Source organism: Solanum pennellii, chromosome 6, assembly GCF_001406875.1.
Source record: "Solanum pennellii chromosome 6, SPENNV200".
NCBI classification, from domain to species: Eukaryota; Viridiplantae; Streptophyta; class Magnoliopsida; order Solanales; family Solanaceae; genus Solanum; species Solanum pennellii.
The window spans coordinates 45,696,942-45,719,102 of NC_028642.1; the positions used below are offsets into that span (position 1 = coordinate 45,696,942).

The 22,161-nt window shown below is 35.2% G+C and overlaps 2 protein-coding genes across 2 annotated transcripts in view; both read left to right on the forward strand.

Annotated features, from left to right (window-relative positions):
* Nucleotides 1-11,610: 11,610 nt before the first annotated feature.
* On the forward strand, nt 11,611-13,245 carry LOC107022354 (protein C2-DOMAIN ABA-RELATED 7-like). Its single transcript, XM_015222990.2, has 3 exons — nt 11,611-11,768; nt 12,014-12,109; nt 12,749-13,245. Exons 1-3 carry the CDS (start codon nt 11,661-11,663, stop codon nt 13,046-13,048), a joined length of 504 nt encoding a protein of 167 aa, XP_015078476.1. The 5' UTR covers nt 11,611-11,660; the 3' UTR covers nt 13,049-13,245.
* A 3,937-nt stretch (nt 13,246-17,182) lies between these two features.
* The window catches only part of LOC107023302 (2-isopropylmalate synthase B), a 10,591-nt gene continuing 5,612 nt past the window's right edge, over nt 17,183-22,161 (forward strand). Inside the window, 7 exon segments of the mRNA NM_001323444.1 lie at nt 17,183-17,922; nt 18,913-19,126; nt 19,208-19,288; nt 19,744-19,836; nt 19,925-19,931; nt 19,933-19,935; nt 19,938-20,011. Coding sequence (NP_001310373.1) covers nt 17,264-17,922; nt 18,913-19,126; nt 19,208-19,288; nt 19,744-19,836; nt 19,925-19,931; nt 19,933-19,935; nt 19,938-20,011 — 1,131 coding nt within the window. The 5' untranslated portion in view covers nt 17,183-17,263.

Genomic DNA, 22,161 nt, shown 5'->3' on the forward strand with positions numbered 1-22,161 from the left:
TCAAAAATTACTCGTTAAATTTGCTAAATAACTAATTTTTTGAATAGTTGATTATTAAATATATTTCTAAAGATTCTTTATAGTCTTTAATCCAAATATATCAAATTTTAAGTCTTAATTAAGTTTATTATTAGTACTTAAATTTTATATCTTTTGTAATTTAAAATCGCTTAAGAATTTTCGAAATAAAAAAAATCCTAAATTTATTCTCTTTATTTTAATAAGAAAAGTAAATTTAATGTAATAAGTTGAACTCTTTATGAAATTTAAATTTAATTTAATAATATAATAAGCTTAATGTAAATATAATTTTTTTCTAATATCTAATCTTTTCCTTCAAAAGTTATTATTCTTTCCTTTAGTAATGAATTTTTTTTCCATCTTTCACTAATCTTAGATTATGAAATGTTTGTAAATCATTTTCTATCTTGACTAGCTTTACTACGATTATAATATACTGCCTATTATTTATATAAAAATGAATAGATTAAAAGATAAATAGTCTCAATTACGCAAATAATATAAAGTATTCAAATAAATTAAACCCAAACTATATATATGTATTAACTAAAATACAACTTTAAACTTACCTATATTTTAGTTATTATTTCTAAATTATTCTAAAAGGTAAACATAAATAAAAATTGTGAAATTTCCTAGTCCTCAAAATTGATTTCGTTATTCAAAATAAAATATATTCCTAATCCAGACTTGATTTTTTTTCAAGTCTGGGCTCACCTATCAGACTTATCTACGGCTCGTACATTGAACGACGGACCGTCCTGGAGAACCATTGAAAAATTAAAAAAAAACTTGACATTTCGAAAAAAATCTAACTCACCGACCACGCCACCACCTACGGACCTTCGGGCCACCTATGGTCCGTGGATTGTGTTGTTGGGTCTGACACCAAGTCTATGAAAAAATAAAGTTTTCTCCCTTTTGAATCTGAGGTGTTACACAAAGTGTATCGCCGTTCAAATCCTCGATATCTTTATATAAGGAAAAGACGATATTATTCGTTATTTTCGGGTCATTTCGTTGCATTCAATATCAATAGTCTTAGGAGACATAGCATCTACATTCTTTTTAGTAAGATATTTGAAAATACTTTTGGATACCTTATCAACATTTTTTCAGACACAATTAGAGTATTTCAAAATTACCGTTACGCGAACATCTTTTTTCTTAGTTAGGAACCTCAATTGAAATATGATTTACTCAATTTTCTATTTTGTAATTCAAAACGAAGATATGATAAAATAGAAATTACTAACTTATCAAGTAAACCATTAGCTCGTTAAGGATTGTCATACCTGCACTTTTACCTTCAAGGATATAAACATATAAAGTACATATTATATTATAAAAAGGAATTTTCGCTGAAAAATAATTTAATTATGCTCCATAGTTATAGTTTGTTAATTACGATTCGTAATTATATGTTAGAGGCATGAGAGAGGAGATCCAGAGAGCGCTTAGAGTGTAGAGAAGCAAATTGTATATGTATATCTGCCAAATAAGTGTATGTATGCAACTGATATACATATGCATTTGTATATCTGGCGAGCGAGATTGGAGAGGGGAAAGGGGGAGAGGCAAGCGAGATTGGGAGAAGGGAAGAGAGAGGCAAGCGAGATAGGGTAGAGAGTGGAGAGAGACTAATCGTATTTTTATAAGTAACACCCCGTAGCCAAAACAGACCAAAAATCAGTTTTCAGAAAAATCTGCAGGTTCAAACGACGTGATTATCGACGGACTGTATCCTGACTCACGGTCCATCCAGCACAATCGTCGATGGGATCAGAGACTCCCAAAAACTCAGTCGGGAAAAATTGGCTAAGTCTTGATTGATGGACGTACCTACAGTCCGTAGGTCAGACAACGGTCCGTAGTCTGTGACCGTCGATCAAGACCCCCATTTCACCCACTCTCTGAAAAGAGCTACGGATGACCAACATTGTCTGTAGGTGGACCTACGGTCTGTAAGTCTGACCGTAAGTGGGAAATTAGCAGATAGTTAAGGAGAAATACAGTTGGGTCAACTTTAAATGGTCATAAGTCTTAGCAAAAAATGAATTAGATATCTCATGACCTACCCACAGATAGGTAATTGAATTAGTTTTTCAAAGCCAACGACCTTATTAAAATTAGACCTCCGAGTAAAAAGTTATGCCCTTTTTAGTAAAGGTCTGTCGAATAAGCCCAATCGACGAGGCGTCGGTCAATCGACGGACCATCAGTCCTGGCCGTCAATTGGTCTGACATCAACTTTCCTATGGGTCTTTTGGACCTTTAACACTTTGTTTAAACCCTAAGTTACGTCGTTTTGACCCTATATCATCACATATTAGTCAGTTTAAGCCTAGAAACATAATTAAAACATATCTAAGTCAAATCATTAAATCAAAACTTACAAAATTAAAAGCAAGAGAGGAGAAAAAGCTCAGGAACCCTAGGTCAAGAACGCCACAAGATCCTGTAGTTCTAGCTCCGAAACCTAAGTATTTTTCCGTGGATTTCATCGCTAGGTATGTAGGATTTCACTAGTGGGTTCCTTTCACCTATTGGGTCCCTAGTTTTCAGTCAGATTCTTGATTCTAATATTATGATTAAACCTAGGGTTTCTAGAACTTCTTGCACTTATTAGATATATGTTTCAAAATCAGATTATCTTGTTATTACTCAGATAATCGCATGAATTTCAGAACCCTATCTTTGTGTTTCTTTAATCCTTGAATTACACATGTCAGGTTAAATATTTCAATTATTCAGTTATACATGCTTCAGTTTTTAATGCATCATTATCAGTTTAAAATGTTCATTCTCAGTTTGCATGTTCAGTTTTGAGCTATCCAGTATTTACAGAAAATTCAGACATAATCAATTAACTATATAAATCCATGGGAGTAGCATAATACCGAGTTGGACTAGGGTTCAGCGTACCCAATAGTCCCAAAACTACTAGCCAAGTAGGTTGTAAGTCCCCTTTGTGGGCAATCAGTTTAGCAATCACGCCAGCATGCCTTTATACCTTTGGCAGGGTATATTGGTTCCTCTCAATGGGGTGTACACATCGGACTCCACATTTAGCTCATGTGGTTTTATTATCGGTTATTAGTAGCTCCCACAAATCAGTCAGACAATCTGCATTGACCATTTATCAGTATATTCAGTATCAGTTTCAGCATGTTATAAATCGGTCATTGCATCCAGTTAGATCAGAATTCAGCTTATCATGTCAGATTATTATACTTGCTTTATGCTTGTTCAGTTATGTTTTATTTCAACTTTACTCTATTCTACATGCTCATTACCTTTTAAGTACTGACGCGTACGTGTGTCATATCTTTTCGTGATGTAGGTTCAGGTTATCAGCGTCCAGATCATGCATAGATCGATTTCCAATCTCCAGTTCAGCAGATTCAGTGGTGAGTCCTCATTCTCCGAGGACAACAGTCATGATTTTCATTTCAGTATTTTAGTCATTTAGTTTCAGTTTTTGCTAGATTTAGCTGGGGCTTGTCCCAGTATTTCTAGTGTAGTTTAGAGGCTAGTTTCAGACATAGTTAGATTCAGCTTAGTATTGAGTTAATATTTCCTTTGTATTGAGTTAATATTTCCTTTGTATTAAACTCATTCTTTTCAAATATCTCAGTTATAGAACATGGGTATTTCCCATCTTTTCAGATTTAATTATGATTTAGCTTCTGCATGAGTTTATTATCTTTAGTATGGTCATGATCATGCCAGCAGGGTTAGCTTGGGATCACTTATGGTTATAAGTTTCGTGTCCACGTCTCGGGGGTAGCTCGGTGCGTAACAAAACTTGGTATCAAAGCACTAGGTTTAAGAGTCCTAGGATGTCTAAAAAGTCGCACTAAGTAGAGTCCTTTTCATGGGTGTGAAGTGTACCACATCTAATGAGAGGGAGGCTATGAAGTGTTTTAGGAAAAACTTCACTTTCTTGTTACTCTTATTGTGCGCGAGGTATGATTATTCCAATCTAACTTGACATTTACGTTTCAAATCATGCCTCCTCATAGATCTAATGCTAGGAATGTGAACGTCAGGAATACAAACGCAGCTCCTCCAGCCCCAGTCAAGAAGTCTCCAATGCTGAGTTCAGAAATGCCATACAGATGGTTGCTCAGAGTATGACTAACCAGAATAATCGGGTTCATGCTCATGTAAATGAAAATGGTGGATCACTAGCAACAAGGGTCTGTGACTTTGTTAGAATGAATCCGCCTGAGTTCTTAGGATCGCAGAGTAATGAGGATCCTCAAAATTTCTTGGATGAGATCAAGAAGATCTTTGAGGTAATGCAAGTCACTAGGAATGATCGGGTCGAGTTAGCATCATACCAGTTGAAGGGTGTTGCTTATATCTGGTACACTCAGTGAAAGGAGAATAGGGGTGCAAATGCGGCCTATCACTTGGGATTGCATTAGGGAGACTTTTCTCGACAGGTTTTTCTCAATAGAGTTGAGAGAAACCAAAGCCCATGAATTCATGAACTTAAGGCAGGTAATATGATAGTCCAAGAGTATGGACTCAAGTTAAACTAACTCTCCAGGTATGCTCCTCGCATGGTTGCTAACTCTAGGGCTCAGAAGAATAAGTTTGTATGGAGTGTCAGATTTGGTGAAAACTGAGTGCAAAAATATGATGTTACTTGGGAATATAAACATCTCTAGACTTATGACTCATGCTCAGCAGGTTGAGCGTGATAGGCTTATGGAATAGGATAAGGAAAAAAAGAAGGCTAGGACTGGGAACTATGACTATTCTCAGCAGAAATCGGGTGGTAGAAATCGCTCGCAGGGTCAGCATGAGTTTTCGGCTCTAGCCCCTTCATTAGCTAGTGTTTCATCCTCCAAGAACAGGCATGACCAGAAGGGTAGAACACCAGGCTCTAAATCTCAGGGAAGTGTTTCAGGCACAAAGACTTACCCCACTTGCCCTAAGTGCGGTAAGAACCATCCGGGCGAGTGTCTTACAGGAAAAGAGGGATGTTTTGGGTGCGGGCAGTCTGGTCACAGTTTGAAGGATTGTCCTTCTAGACAAGGTCAAGGAGATGGTAATGGTAGATCTCAGTCTACAATTTCAGCATCACTAGCAAGTCTCCCAACTCAGCAGGGTAACTCATTTGGTACATGTGGCGGTCAGCGCCAGAGCAGGTTGTATGCTTTTCAAGATCGCCAGGATTAGGAAGGTTCTCTTGATGTAGTCACCGGTACGTTACGGGTCTTTTACCTTGATGCTAATGCATTGTTAGATCCAGGGGCTACTCTTTCTTTTGTAACTCCTTACATAGCAGTCTAATTCAAGGTCAGTCCAGAAATTCTCTCAGAATCTTTCTCAATCTCTACTCCAGTCGGTGACCCAGTTATAGCTAGACGGGTATACAGAAATTGCCCTGTCACATTCTCTTAGAAAGTCACCTCAACAGATCTAGTAGAGTTATAAATGGTAGACTTCGATGTGATTTTAGGCTTGGATTGGTTACACTCATGTTATGCCTCAGTCGATTGTAGAACTAGGGTTGTTCGTTTTCAGTTTCCAGACGAACCAATCTTAGAATGGAAGGGTAGTTGTTTAGCGCCTATGGGTCAATTTATTTCTTACCTTAAGGCTAGAAAGATGATATCTAAGAGTTATCTCTATCATATATTTCGGGTTAAGGATTCTAGCCTTGAAACCCAAACTCTTGAATCAGTTCTAGTAGTTTGTGAGTCTCCAGAAATGTTTCCAGAAGATCTTTCTAGAGTCCCTCCCGAAAGGGAAATCGACTTTGGAATTGATCTCCTTCCAGATCCCCAGCCTATTTCTATTCCTCCTTACAAAATGGCTCCATAAGAGCTTAAGAAATTGAAGGAGCAGTTGAAAGACCTTCTAGATAAGGGTTTCATCAAACCTAGTATTTCATCATGGGGTGCACCAATGTTGCTCTTAAGGAAGAAAGATGGTTTTCTCAGAATGTGCATTGACTATAGACAGTTGAACAAGGTCACAATCAAGAATAAGTATCCCATCCCAGGATTGATGACTTGTTTGACCAACTTCAGGGTGCTAGACATTTCTCAAAGATAGACATCAGATCGGGTTATCATCATCTTAGACCCAGAGATAGTGACATTCTGAAAACAGCCTTCAAAACTCGATATGGTCATTATGAATTTGTAGTTATGTCGTTTGGACTAACTAATGTTCCTGCAGCTTTCATGGATTTGATCAACAGAGTGTTCAATCAGTACTTGGACTTATTCGTTATCGTCTTTATTGATGATATCCTCATTTACTTTAGGAGTGAAGAAGAAAATGCAAGTCATTTGAGAGTTATTCTGCAGACTCTCAAGGATCACCAGTTATTCGCTAAGTTTAGTAAATGTGAGAATTGGTTGCAATCCATTGCTTTTCTTGGTCACATTGTATCTAGCGAAGGGATCCAAGTGGATTAGCAGAAGATAGCAGCAGTGAAACAATGGCCCAGACCTACCTCTACTACAGATATCAAAAGTTTCTTAGGTCTAGCGGGTTATTACAGAAGGTTTGTGGAAGGATTTTAATCCATAGCCTCACCATTGACTAGGTTGACTCAGAAGATGGTCAAGTTCCAACGGTCAGATGATTGTGAGAAAAGCTTCGCAGAATTGAAAACTAGATTGACTACAACTTTTGTCTTGACTCTACCAGAGGGTTCAGATGGTTATGTGATCTATTGTGATGCATCTTGAGTTGGCCTAGGTTGTGTGTTGATGCAGCGAGATAAGGTTAATAGTGTATATTTCTAGATAGCTTAAGGTGCATAAGAAGAACTATCCAACTCATGTCCTCGAGCTTGCATCAGTGGTGTTTTCACTCAAGATATGGAGACACTACTTGTATGGTGTTCATGTAGATGTGTTCACTGACCATAAGAGCCTTCAGTATGTGTTCACCCAGAAGGAGTTGAATCTTCACCAGAGGAGATAGCTTGAGTTCCTTAAGGATTATGATATGTGTGTGCATTACCATCTTGGTAAGTCGAATGTAGTAGCAGATGCTCTTAGTAGATTATCTATGGGTAGTGTATCCCATGTTGAGGAAGAAAGGAAGGAGCTAGTGAAGGATGTTCACAGGCTTGCTCGCTTGGGAGTTAGCCTTATTAACATATCAGACAATGGTGTAACAGTTTAGAATGGGCAGAATCTTCTTTGGTGGTGGAGGTTAAGGAAAAGCATGACACTGACCCAATATTGCTTGAACTTAAGGGTGCAGTCCATAATCAGAGAGTGGAGGTTTTCTCCCAAGGGGCAGATGGTGTACTTCGCTACCAGGGTAAATTGTGTGTTCCTGATGTGGGCGAGTTGAGAATACATATTCTTGCAGAAGTCCATAACTCTCGATGTTCTATTTATACAGGTGCCACTAAGATGTACCGCGATCTGCGAGAAGTCTGTTGGTGGAATGGCATGAAGAGGGATATAGCAGACTTTGTGAGTAAGTGCCCCAATTGCCAGCAAGTCAAGGTAGATCATTAGAAACCAGGGGTATGACTCAAGAGATCGATATTCCTACTCGGAATGGGATGTGATCAATATGGACTTCATCACAAGATTACCGCGTACTCGCAGACAGCATGACTCTATTTGGGTGATAGTTGATAGGATGACTAAGTCTTCTCGCTTCTTGGAGGTCAAGACTACATATTCAGCAGAAGACTATGCAAGGCTTTACATTAATGAGATTGTGAGGTTACATGGGGTTCCTTTGTCTATCATCTCAGATAGAGGTTATTAGTTTACCTCTCATTTCTGGAAGTCATTTCAGAAGGGTCTTGGTACTCAAGTTAACCTTAGCACAACATTTCATCCGCAGACGGATAAACAGGTATAGCGTATCATTCAGACCCTAGAGGATATGTTGAGGGCTTGTGTGATCAATTTCAAAGGTAGTTGGGATGATCACCTTCCTCTTATTGAGTTCGCCTACAATAATAGCTACCATTCCAGCATTCAGATGACCCTTTATGAGGCTTTATATGGGCATAGATGTAGATCTCCTATTGGTTTGTTTGAAGTAGGTGAAACAGCTTTGATAGGGCCAGATTGAGTCATTTATGTTATGGAGAAAGTGCAACTCATTATAGATAGACTTAAGACAGCCCAAAGTCGTCAGAAATGTTATGCAGATGTAAGGAGAAGGAACTAGAGTTCCAAGTTGATGATTCAAGGGGTGATGAGATTTGGAAAGAAAGGGAAACTCAGTCCTAGATATGTAGGCCCTTACAAGATCTTGAAAAGGGTTGGCAAGGTGGCATATGAGTTAGAGTTGCCAGCAGAATTAGCAGCAGTGCATTCGGTCTTCCACATCTCACTCTAAAAGAAGTGTGTGGGTGACCTAGCCTCTATAGTGTCATTAGAGAGTGTGGCGGTGAAAGATAGTATTTCTTATGAGGATGTACCAGTTGAGATTCTTGAGCGTCAGGTCAGAAGGTTAAGAAACAAATAAGTTGCTTCAGTCAAGGTTTTGTGGAGGAGTCAGTCCATAGAGGGAGCTACTTGGGAAGCAGAAGCAGCCATGAAAGCCAAGAATCCTCACCTCTTTCCTTCCGATTCCACTCCAGCTTGAGGTAATAGTTTCTCTTCAGTTTTCCAGTCATTCATGTGTGATTTCAGTCTTAAAATCATGTTCCCTCAGTTTGTACTTGCATTTTCAGCGTATTTGCATGTTATCGAAACTCAATTCAGTCAGAAACTCAGTTTTCAGTGTTTAATAGTAGGGTTTGCAACTCTCTCCCTCTATTTCAGCTAGTTTAGTCTTCATTCGAGGACGAATGTTCCGAAGGGGGAGATAATGTAACACCCCGCAGCCAAAATAGATCAAAAATCAGTTTTTCATAAAAATCTGCAGGTGCAACCGACTTACCATCGATGGACCGTAGCCTGACCCACGGTCCGTCCTGCACAACCGTTGTGGGATCAGAGACTCCCAAAGACTCAGCCGGGAAAAATTGGCTAAGTCTTGATCGACGGGCAGACCTACGGTCCGTAGGTCAGACGACGGTCCGTAGTCCGTGACCGTCAATCGAGACCCCCATTCACCCACTCTCTGACAAGATCTACGGATGACCAGCACGATCTGTAGGTCCGACCGTAATTAAGGGAAATATAGTTGGGTCAACTTCAAATGGTCATAAGTCTTAGAACAAAATGAATTAGATATCTCATAACCTACCCACAGATTGGAAATTGAATTAGTTTTTCAAAACCAACGACCTTACTAAAATCAGACCTTCGAGTAAAAAGTTATGCCCGTTTTAGTAAAGATATGTCGAACAGGCCAAACCGACGGGGCGTCGGTCAATTGACGGACTGTCAATCCTGGCCGTCAATTGGTCTGACAACAACTTTCCTATGGGTCTTTTGGACCTTTCTTACTTTTTTTAAACCCTAAGTTACGTCGTTTTGACCCTAAATCATCACATATTATTCAGTTTAAGCCTAGAAACATAATTAAAACATATCTAAGTCAAATCATTAAATCAAAACTTACAAAATTAGAAGCAAGAGAGGAGAAAAAGCTCAAGAACCCTAGGTCAAGAACGCCACAAGATCCTGTAGTTCTAGCTCCGAAACCCAAGTATTTTTCCGTGGATTTCATCACTAGGTATGTAGGATTTCACTAGTGGGTTCCTTTCACCCATTGGGTCCCTAGTTTTCAGTCAGATTCTTGATTCTAATATCATGATTAAACCTAGGGTTTCTAGAACTTCATGAACTTATAAAATATATGTTCCAAAATCAGATTATCATGTTATTACTCAGATTATTGCATGAATTTCAGAACCCTAGCTTTGTATTTCTTTAGTCCTTGAATTACACATGTTAGGTTAAATATTTCAATCATTCAGTTATACATGCCTCAGTTTTTAATGCATCATTATCAGTTTAAAATGTTGCATTCTCAGTTTGCATGTTCAGTTTTGAGCTATCCAGTATTTACAGAAAATTCAAACATAATCAATTAACTATATAAATCCATGGGAGTAGCATAATACCGAGTTGGACTAGGGTTCAGCGTACCCAATAGTCCCAGAACTACTAGCCAAGTAGGTTGTAAGTCCCCTTTGTGGACAATCAGTTTAGTGATCACGCCAGCATGCCTTTATACCTTTGGCAGAGTATATTGGTTCCTCTCAGTGGGGCGTATACATCAGATTCCACATTTAGCTCATGTGTTTTTATTATCGGTTATTAGTTGCTCCCACAGATCAGGCAGACTCTCTGCATTGACCATTTATCAGTATATTCAGTATTCAGTTTCAGCATGTTATAAATTGGTCATTGCATCTAGTTAGATCAGAATTCAGTTTATCATGTCAGATTATATACTTGTTTTTATGCGTGTTCAATTATGTTTTATTTCAGCTTTACTCTATTCTACATGTTCATTACCTTTTAAGTACTGACGTATACGTGCGTTACATCTTCTCGTGATGTAGGTTCAGGTTCTCAGCGTCCAGATCATGCATAGATCGATTTCCAATCTCCAGTTCAGCAGATTCAGTGGTGAGTCCTCATTCTCCGAGGACAACAGTCATGATTTTCATTTCAGTATTTTAGTCATTTAGTTTCAGTTTTTGCTAGATTTAGTTGGGGCTTGTCCCCGTATTTCTAGTCCAGTTTAGAGGTTATTTTTAGACATAGTTAGATTCAGCTTAGTATTTAGTTAATATTTCCTTTATATTAAACTCATTGTTTTCAAATATCTCAGTTATAGAATATGGGTATTCCCCATCTTTTCAGATTTAATTATGATTTAGCTTTTGCATCAGTTTATTATCTTTAGTATGCTCATGATCATGCCAGCAGGGTTAGCTTGAGATCACTTGTGGTTCTAAGTTTCGTGTCCGCGTCTCGGGGGTAGCTCGGGCGTGACAGTATATCTGTCATATAATTCTATATATATAATATGATTTGTATTTTATATTTTTAGTTGTATATGTATAAAAGAGGAGAGAGGAATAGAGGAGAAAGGCGATGTAATTACATCTAAAATTAAGTTTTATAGCGTAATCAATTCAGCATATAGCTATGTTAGCTAATTAACTAGTATATATTTATTTATCCGCATAATTTCCCCTTTTATAAATCCTAAAGAGCAAAACCACATTTGATAAGAAAACTTACCTAAATACACCATATTGAAAAAATATTTTCTATTTTTAACTATCCATACAAAACTCAAAATATAAAAATTCCGAATCAAATACTTAAAGCCTACTCCTGATATTTAGTCTTGCAAAATGGCTTGGAAAATAACAAGTTAATATTATGTATAAAAAATTAATATAAAAAACTTAATATACTATAAGTAACAAGTAAAAATGAAAATTTATTTTTCAAAATAATAGAGAAATAAAAGTGAATATATGGAATACTATTCTAAGAAAATAACCTCTCAATTGAAATTAAGTCATTAATTTGAGACATTTAAAAAAGAAGAGAATATTGCAATTATTTTTGAGGCTCACCTTAAATATCTAAGTCCTGAGGATCTCATTTGAGTACTCTTCTTCAACTTTTTTTTTTTTTGGTACATAATTTAATTCTTTTTAATTTCTATGCATAATAAGAGAGAGGGAAAAGAAAGAAAAAAAAAGAAGAAGAAAGATGAATGTATTGGGAGTTTTGAAAATTAGAGTTCGTAGAGGGATTAATCTTGCTATTAGGGATTCTTTTTGTAGTGATCCCTATGTTGTCATCACGATGGGTGGCCAGGTTCGTTATTTATCGTCTTTAAAGAGTTTACGTTCTATGCATTAAAAAAAATATTTGTATTATCATATCATTATAAAAAAGTTTTTATAAATAATATTGATTTATAACTTGACATGAATGATAAGAATAGTTTTTTATTTACCTTTCTCAACAAAAATAATATTCTATTTAGAAAACTGTTCACACGATTGACTATCGTAACTTTTATGTTGTTAATGAAAATTTATTTTCTATGAATTTTATAGAAATCAAAGACTCGAGTTATCAAAGAGAACTGCAATCCTGTGTGGAATGAGGAATTGAGCCTTGCACTCTATGATCCCAACCTTCCTATTACCTTAGTAAGTCTCAATTTTTGTATATATAATTTCAGATTTTATTTCATTTTATAAAATGAGGATACAATATATTAAACATTAAACATTGTTTGGATTGTGTGTTCAATTTGTCCAAAAATTTAAATTGGTAATAAAAGAGAAATACATATCTAGCTATCTGGAAAAATCTTACATGCATCGGGTGTTTACACCAAAATTCATTATTATGTGATTTAATGAAGTAAAACACATGTTAATTAATTAAGATTGGGTAAAATGAACGGTAAATTTAAACACGTGCGTGCATGTATTGAATTGGTGTAAACACCCGGTGCGGATAAGTTTCACCCCTATCTCCCTTAACATTTATTGATCAAACATAATTGGATTCTCATCAAAAGTAATTTTTTGAAAAAATACTTTCAAAACAAGTTGATTTTAGAAGTTTGACCAAACAAATTATAAATATTTCTCTGGCCTTAAACTTGGTTCAACGAATATATGGTTGTGACAAAATGAGAAATTAACGTCAGATAAAATTTTGTAATTAAAGAGCAAAAAATTTCATGTTAATTTCATTTAGCTGTGGATTAACGATAAATTCTATATTTTCTTGTAGTGTGTATATTGGTTGACTAATTTTTTTTTAATTTTTTTTGATAGACAGTGTATGACAAAGATACATTCACAGCAGATGACAAAATGGGAGATGCAAATATAGACATAAAACCATATCTTGATGCTATAAATATGGGATTAGAAGGTCTCCCAGATGGTGTGAAAGTGGATAGGGTTCAACCAAATAGAGAAAATTGCTTATCTGATGAAAGTTGCATATTATGGGAAAATGGAAAAATGACACAAAATATGCTTCTTAGATTGCAACATGTAGAATGTGGTGAAATTGAAATTCAAATTGAATTGATTAGTGCTCATGGTAAAAGAGGTCGTCTCTATATCTAAGACAAAGTAAATATATATCACCATTTTTGACATGTATTATCGATGATGTTACACTGAATATATATGTTATATATCGTTGTCACATTATAATAAATTCATATTGAGCATCGTGTAAAATGACGGTCGTTGTACTTTGTAAATTTTATGTAAGTATCACAATACATGTTGGTTATTAGTGAAAGACTTTTTTCTTTTTTTGGCCAAATACATAAACAGATCTTTAAACTTGTTGGTTTTTTTCCCCCAGATATCTTAACTATGCATGATTTGTTCCTAGGGAAAACGCAAGTACCCCTAGACTATGACCGAAATTTCAGAGACACACCTTAGGTCCTATTACCCCCCTGAACTTTTTTTTTTTTGTAATTTTGTGCACCTTTTGTCTTACGTGGCACACTCGTGACTCCACGCAATTGAGGCGCATGAGAGATATTTAGATGTTACATAAGCCAAAAAGGTGCACAAAATTACAAAAAAACAAGTTCAAGGGGTAATAGGACCTTAGTTTAGTTTAGGTGTGTCTTTGAAATTTCGGTCATAGTCTAGAGGGGTACTTGTGCATTTATTATTCCTTTTAATCATTGAATCACCTACAATTTGTTTCTTTTAAACACCGTTGGTTGATATGGAACCAGATATTGTGAAGGGTATTGATAGAGGATAAATATGTTGTTCCAGAACTCATTATAGTCCAATTGATGGTGAAAATGTTCGAGAATAATTGTGCTTACTTCAACTCATTTGAACACATTAGAAAAAAAATGAGATTAACACACAGTTTGTCTTCATTCCTTCAATTAAAATCATTACAATAGGAACACAATTGAAAACATTTACAAAAAAAAAGTTGACCAAAATTAGTCAACAGTGTTTATAAGGAACAAATTATGGGTAGTTCAATGATTCAATAGAAAAATGACGTAGTTAAGGTACCTGACAAAAAACCCAACAAATTCAAAGATCTATTTATAAGTTCGACCTTTTTTTAAGGAGATAAAGTACTCTTTTTTTTTTTTTTGGTTAAGCTCTTACAAGTTTGAACAGAAGCATTTATTTTAAAAAATAAATAAATCAATTTTGCAATACCTATAAATTATTAACTTTTTGGTGTTTGATAAATTTTTTGTAAAGAGGTTTTTAATTATTTTTCTTAATGAAACTTTTCTGCGGATAATTCCCGATGTTGACAATTAAAGCGTTTGAATAGGATTATAAAAGAGGGACCAAATTATAATTGGTGGTGAAAATTATAATTTGTAGGATTAGTGGGGTCGTTAGGTAGAGTTTATTAGTAAAAATAATGCATGCATTAATTTTATGTATTAATAATTTGTTTGATGTATTTTTTCATGTTATGTGTATTACTGATATCATAGATTTCTAGGTAGGTATTATTAATGCAAATGATATAGTACATGCACTGATTTGGTTGAAAATTCAATTACTCCAGAAAAGTACTTTTACATATTTTTCATCATAATTGTGAATGATACTTCTATAAATAAATATTTTTATACAATGCATATTATTTTTAACATACCAAATCAAACAATGCTTAACAAATAATCCATGCATAACTAATACAAGTATAACTAATACATGCATTACTAATATACTCAAATTGTATATTATTTTTATATACTATACCAAACGATCCATTATTTTTAAGTTTTGTAGCTTTGAACTAACAACTTTTTGTAAAGTTATGTGTTCACGTCTTTTATTCATATTTTATTTCAACAAATTTATTAATAATTATAAATATATTATTATGTCCAATTATTGCTATTTTCAGAGGCGGATTTAGGATTTGAAGGTCGGGAGTGCCACAACGTTCATGTAAGATAAAAGAATCGGTTGCTTTAATTTTGGGTTACAATTCAGGTTATTTTTTTTTATTTTTATAAACAAATCGATCAAATGTGCATATAGTAATATTTTCTTTTAGATATTATGTAATTAGAGATAACTAAACAATTCAATTTTTATTTTCTTTTTGGAATTAGATGTCTTATTCGCTGAAACTTTGAGAAAATAAATTTACATTAAAATTTGAGCTTGTATAAACCATCTAATAATATTAACATAATATATTCATCTTTCATTGACTTTATGTGTTGTTGGAGATATATAGTTGGGAAAGAAAAATTGTAGTTTCAGCATATTCATCTTACTTAGCAAAAACGTCGGTGAAAATCGAAAAAACCTTTAAATTAGAAAAAAACATTTTGAAACTTATGTTTTCGTAGTTAAAGTAATATTCATTTGACGCTCATAATTCCATACTCACTAATTAATTAAAAAATTAATATGTTACACTCATATCAATAGATTAATGATAAGTGCAAGAGAAAGCAATAAAAATTAAAAATTAATTATGAAAAGGGATCAATTTGAATTAATAAGAATAGTAAATAAATAAGAATGAATGGAGAAAAAGAAAAGAAAAAGAAAAAAAGGAGCAAGCAAAAAAAAATAGATGTTGCTGCTATGGTTCAAACCTGCAATGACACAATCACTGGGTGACATAAGTAATACATATTTAATTATTATATATATACACATATGTATACCACGTTTTTTCCGAGATCACTGGATACCATGACACTCCACCCAAAAACTTAGATCCGCCCCTGGCTATTTTTAATATTCATTTAAATTATAAGTAAAGAAAATAGTTATATGAGGCAATTTGGGCTTTATATTTCCTATACCTGATTATTTTAGCAGTATGACCTTGTTATCAAAAAAGATAGTAAAGATGTTATTATCTTATTTTCATTCATCGTCAAATTTTACACTATTGTTATGCAATACCATTGAAGTAATTAGTAGCATCAACCATTCAACTTCACAATAACCAGAATGTTAATTTTAGGATACGAGAAAGTATAAAATAGCAAATATTAGACATTTTATAATTTATAGTTTACTTAATTATGAATAATAGCAAAATGTTAAGGGAGGAATGAGGCAAACGAGATCTAGAAGAGAGGAGAGTGTATGTTTTTCTCGAGTTTTGGAGAAAAAAACACACATACAAACTGATTTATATCAAAATACATACATATTAAGAGGAAAGTGAGACGAGCAAGATCGAGGAGAGAGAGGAGGGAGACGAGCAAGATCGAGGAGAAAGAGGAGGGAGACGAGCAAATCAAGAGAGGAAGGAGAGAGGTGAGCAAAATTGAGAGAGGGATGAGAGAGGCAAGCGGATTATATATCCTAAAATTACATAACTAATTATTATAATTATATTTTTACAAATAAATTTATATTCCATATTATTTAAGATTATGAATATTGTATCCTAAAATTACATACATCATGCTTTTGATATTGGGCTGATTGTTAGAAAAGTTTTAGTGGCCGTTTGGATTGACTTAAAAGTTGATCAAAGTTATTTTGAACTTATTTTTTGACTTTTCAAAATGTTTGAGAAATATAAAAAATAATTTAAAATAAATAAAAAGTAACTTAAAAGAAGTTAGGAAATGTTTGACAAGATAAAAATTAACTTAAAATAAGTCAAAAATCAAAAGTAGATATCCTCTACTTTTTTAAACTTAAAATTCATTTCAGTTAGACTTTTTATTTTTAGCCAATCCAAACGAACTCTTACTGATTTCTTCAATAAACTTAAAATTTAAATTACAACAGAGTATAAGTTTAATAATCAAATAAAATATAAAAATACAATAATATTCGTACCTTTTTTTTTTAATCACAAGTTTAGAGTCCAAATATAAAACACCAAAAATTCCACGCAATTTGATAAAGTGAGTGTTACTTTTATCATATTGTATAATGAATAAAATCGCTTAAAATCGCTTTTCCTTTAATAAAGGGTCTCAAAGTCAAGTTTTAGATTTGAAATATCTTTAATAAAAAAGTATTTTCCCTCGAATGAATCGTAATACAATATAAATTATAATCGAATCAAGTATTTTCCCTCGAATGAATCGTAATACAATATAAATTATAATCGAATCTGACAGATCCTAATAAAAATCAACAAAGAAAGTCAAAGCTTTAATTTGACTTTTATTAAAAAATAGCTAGGTTTACAGTAGGGACCTCAAATTATAGTTATATTTTTGCAATTTTTAATTATTACTAACAGTATTTCATTTATCTCTTGCTTGAATTTTCAGTCTCTTCTCCCAGCCGCCATTAAAACCAGCACTCGCAAACTCCAATTTCTCTTCTCCGGCAATGGCGTCTATCACCGCAAATAATCCAATCTCCGGTAACCCACTAATCTCATTCCGTCCCAAAAACCCTTTACTTCAAACCCAAACTCTCTTCAATTTCAAACCATCAATCTCCAAGCACTCCAATTCTTCATTTTCCATTCCCATTGTCCGCTGCTCCATCCGCCGTAGACCGGAATATACTCCGAGTCACATTCCCGATCCAAACTACGTCCGGATATTCGACACCACTCTCCGTGATGGCGAACAATCACCAGGGGCTACAATGACTACAAAGGAGAAACTGGATGTTGCACGTCAGTTAGCTAAGCTTGGTGTTGATATAATTGAGGCTGGTTTTCCTGCTTCTTCTGAAGCTGATCTTGAAGCAGTGAAATTGATAGCTAAGGAAGTTGGGAATGGTGTTTATGAAGAGGGATATGTTCCGGTTATTTGTGGATTGGCGAGGTGTAATAAGAAGGATATTGATAAGGCGTGGGAGGCTGTGAAGTATGCTAAGAAACCGAGGATTCATACGTTTATTGCTACAAGTGAGATACATATGAATTATAAGCTGAAAATGAGTAGAGATCAAGTTGTTGAGAAAGCTAGGAGTATGGTGGCTTATGCAAGGAGTATTGGGTGTGAGGATGTTGAATTTAGCCCTGAAGATGCTGGAAGGTTTGGACTTCATACTTACACTTTTGAACCTTCCAAAATTATTGACACCATTTCATTTCTATACATTTTTACAACTTTCAAAAATGTAAAGTTATTCAAAATTTGAACTTTGATCTGTAGACTAGACTCTTTACCATCACTTTGATATTTTTTTCATTTGCAGTAGTTTAATATAAAATTGATAATATAATATTTAAGTTAATTAGCATCTAAACTTTTCGTTTCCCTATCACACAGCATTATATACTTGCTTTGAGCTATCATCATTGCTAGAATTGTTGATTCTGGGACTTTTTCTTCTTGTATGGAGATAATTATTGAGTTTAGGCTAGCTATCCACAAAGTTGCCAATCGGGGACTAAGGAATAGATTGGATTATTTCCTTGTTTCTTTTTTGGACTAGTCATGCTCGTTATGGTCTTATATGTTGAACTGATAGTTGTATGCTTACAGATAGTGCTATATAAATTCAGATGTTTATTTAAAAGTGACTCGTAATTTAGCTGGCGAATGATCCTGAAGAATTGTGAAAAGTTTCTGGAGAAAATTTCATCAAGAGTTTGTTAACACCAAACTTGTCTTATTAAACAGACATGTTTATGGCATTCTTTTTAACAAGCGCGTGGGAGACCTTGAATTGTTTGACTCTTTTCCCTTTCAAGGGAACACTTAAAAGATAATAAGACCTTGTGTACTGTAATTTGCCTATTCCTGTCAAGGAGTTCTCTGGTATGATGCTTTGAGATCTCAAAGAAGAGGGTTAAGCTACCAAGTTTTATTCTGTTGCCATGTATAAAAGTTTGTAGACTAGCTCAGTGATTAGAATCGACAATGGGAACCACTTTCATGCATTGTGCTAACTGGGATCTGTTCTTTTTGCTGATCTGAGCCTTGTTTTCCTGTTTATTTGCACTACCTCCTTGGTACTAGCTTTAATAATATTAATTTACTTTATGAAAAAAAACTTTATTTCCTGTTTTTTCCTCTCAGATCTGATCCAGAGTTTCTTTATCATATCCTTGGAGAGGTTATCAAAGCTGGGGCAACAACCCTTAACATCCCTGATACTGTTGGATACACTGTACCCGAGGAATTTGGACAATTAATTGCTAAAATAAAAGCGAATACCCCAGGAGTTGAAGATGTGATCATTTCAACACACTGCCAGAACGATCTTGGGCTTTCTACTGCCAACACCTTAGCTGTATGTGGTTCAATGTTGATGAGAACCTAGTTGTTTACGCCAACTTAAGTTGTATGCACATTAAAGCGTGTCCAATTTCAGGGAGCATGTGCAGGTGCAAGACAATTGGAAGTGACCATCAATGGAATTGGTGAAAGAGCTGGAAATGCTTCTTTAGAGGAGGTGTGTGAGGGCTTTTCGCTGAGAAATTTCAGTTCTCTTATGTGCATGATTTGGGCTCCAAAATTTGAGGGGTGGAATCACTAATTAAACAACCTTGACTATAAGTTCCCCTCTGTTCTTTCCTTGACAAAAAGTTAGGTCTTCAAATAAATTTCCCATGATCTCGTAAGGCAATCTCCCCACAAAAGGAACTATTCCACCTCTTCCTAGACTAAATTAACATCTTAAATTTAGACTGATACTAGATTAGAAGTTGTGTGGTACGTAATATTATTCTTTTGCAAAACAATAGTTGCAAACATGCAACCGTATTTTGCCATTTTGGTCTTTGGAGCCAATTTCTGCCATTGGTTGTGTTATGTGCTGTTAAAACTGAAACTTTTGTCTTTGGTTTTCATCTTGGGCATGTCGGGCCTTCATTTATTAACCTTTTACCATGTCCAATGCCGGAATAGGTTGTAATGGCCTTAAAGTGTCGTGGAGAGCAAGTACTAGGTGGCCTATATACAGGGATTAATACACAACATATACTCATGTCAAGCAAGATGGTTTGTACCCCTACTATCTCATAATATAGTGATCTTTTACTGGTTAATATTCTTCCAATATGCATTCTGCTGACCCTTTATCGTGCAGGTAGAGGAGTATTCGGGACTTCATGTGCAGCCACACAAGGCCATTGTTGGAGCTAATGCCTTTGCTCATGAAAGTGGCATCCATCAGGTTTGTGTAATTTGCTCTAGTTTATTTGTTGAAAGAAACAATTCCTGAAAGAGGCAAATCTTCTTAATAGTTCATGGACATCTTTTCTTTTCAACGATCAACCAAATTACTGATGGAATGGTGTTCCAAGTTTCCTGATTTCCTTCCCCAGACCTCATAAAATTTCAGCTTAACAGCAGCTCTTCTGTAGTCCTGAGAAAGACACTCTAGCTCTATGAGTTGAAGGAGCAATGAAGAAATAAATGGTTGAGTCGTCTCTTTGCTTTCAACGAAGGCAAACCAAATACATATGTTGAAACCCCTTTTCTGAAGATTTTCATGTTTAGGGCAAGGTTCTTTTGTCATCAACCAAGCAAAACAATCGAACTTTCAGAGGTTCCCTATTTTCCCAAATGCATTTCCAAGGCCAATTTTTAATGACAGCGGGATTTATCCCTGATAACAGGATGTGACCGTGAAAACTCCGTTAAGATCATATTTTCACTTTAGAGAATCAGACTGGAGTTGAAGGGTGGGGGGTGGTTCAATGGCTTCTGAGAAGCAAAGAGCGCAGTTATCCATTTCCCAATCATTAATATTGCGCTTGAATCTGATGCTCCAGCCTTTTTCACTCCTGTAATCTGATAGAGATGCTTCAGAATTTGGCACCATAGTGAATAATGTTGGGTACTGGTTTTTTGGAGGTGATTGCACAAGGTGATTGCTTAAGTCACATATCTGTCCAAGACCTTAATTTCCAACCATTTTCAATTGCAGTTGAGATCTTGGATAGAAAGAGTCCTACTGTGCACTCATATGCCTCCATACACCACATGAATTAGGAAAATTTGGATGTTTCGTAATCCATGGATGGAAACTCTGTATTTAGCCGTAATAACATCTCTCCATAAAGCTCTCTCCTCCCTATTAAAACTCTAGAGCCATTTGTGTTGCAAGAAAATACTATGAACCCTCAGATATTTGTTCCCCATGCCCCAGCCTTCTTGTCAGTAGAAACCGTATCCCTTTTTGAAAGACTTGTTTTGTCTATTCCCTTGTCACAGAAAATCCCTTTACACACTATTGATTAGTACTAGCCTACCTTCCAATGAGTGATGTTATGATAACTTCCTTTTTGCACTTTTCCTCCCATCCCAGATTGTAGTGGCTTGAGACTTTGACCCAAAGGAAGGCCGAAAGCCTAATTGTTTAATGGGAAAAGAGCCTACTCCACAACCCAAGGTGTCAGCTATTTCCTATAAGTTGATCATTTCGTTCACAGGACAAAAAACACTCTTTGCATAGTTAACTTGAAGACCATAATTCGCTTTGAAGAACAAAGTACCATATGAAGATGTACAATCTGATCATTTCAGTTTTGCAAAAAAAAAAAAAGAGTGAATCATCTGCATAGAAAAGGTAAGTGAGATGCAGTTTTCCTTGATTTCTCAGACTTGGGTTAAAGCCTTTTATCTTGTCATGTAGTTTTGCTGTTGACAACATTCTTCTTAGACATTACATAACCAAGATAAACAGAAAAGGAGAAAGCGAATCTTCTTGTCTAAAACCTTTTGGTGAAGCAAAAAAGTCTTTAGGTGATCCATTTATGATAATGGACGACATGACAATGGAGATGCAAAAGTGGATCCACTTGATTTATTAATTGCCGGAGCTCATGAATTTTAATATGTTGACAAGGATAGGGTGGCAATGGGGCAGGTCAAGGGCGGGGCGGGGCAGGGTAAAGAATTGACGGGGCAGGGTGGAGCAATATTTAAATGGGGCAGGGCAGGGCAGGGCAGGACGGGTCATAGCTAATATTTTTAAAATTTTATTAGTGCAGGGCAGGTGTGGGTTCATGAGAGGTTCCTTAGTGTTTTGAACACTCTGTAGCTTGCTAGCAATGCTTAGGTTGATTCCCAAAGCGAGTTTTCCGATGTTCCTGAGCATATAATTGTCCTTTATTCGGGTTATTTGATCAACGAAAAATTTAAGATTTCATTTGCGCTTTGAACACTGTAGCTTTTTACTTATAGTTACATACAATCAAAAATCCAAAGGTATATGTATCACACCTAGTGTAAGTAGGAAAGATCTGGACTCATCATCACATTTTAAAAGTTAAACAGAACATTAAAAAGTGGGAAAATTAAATTACACTTAAATGTGGT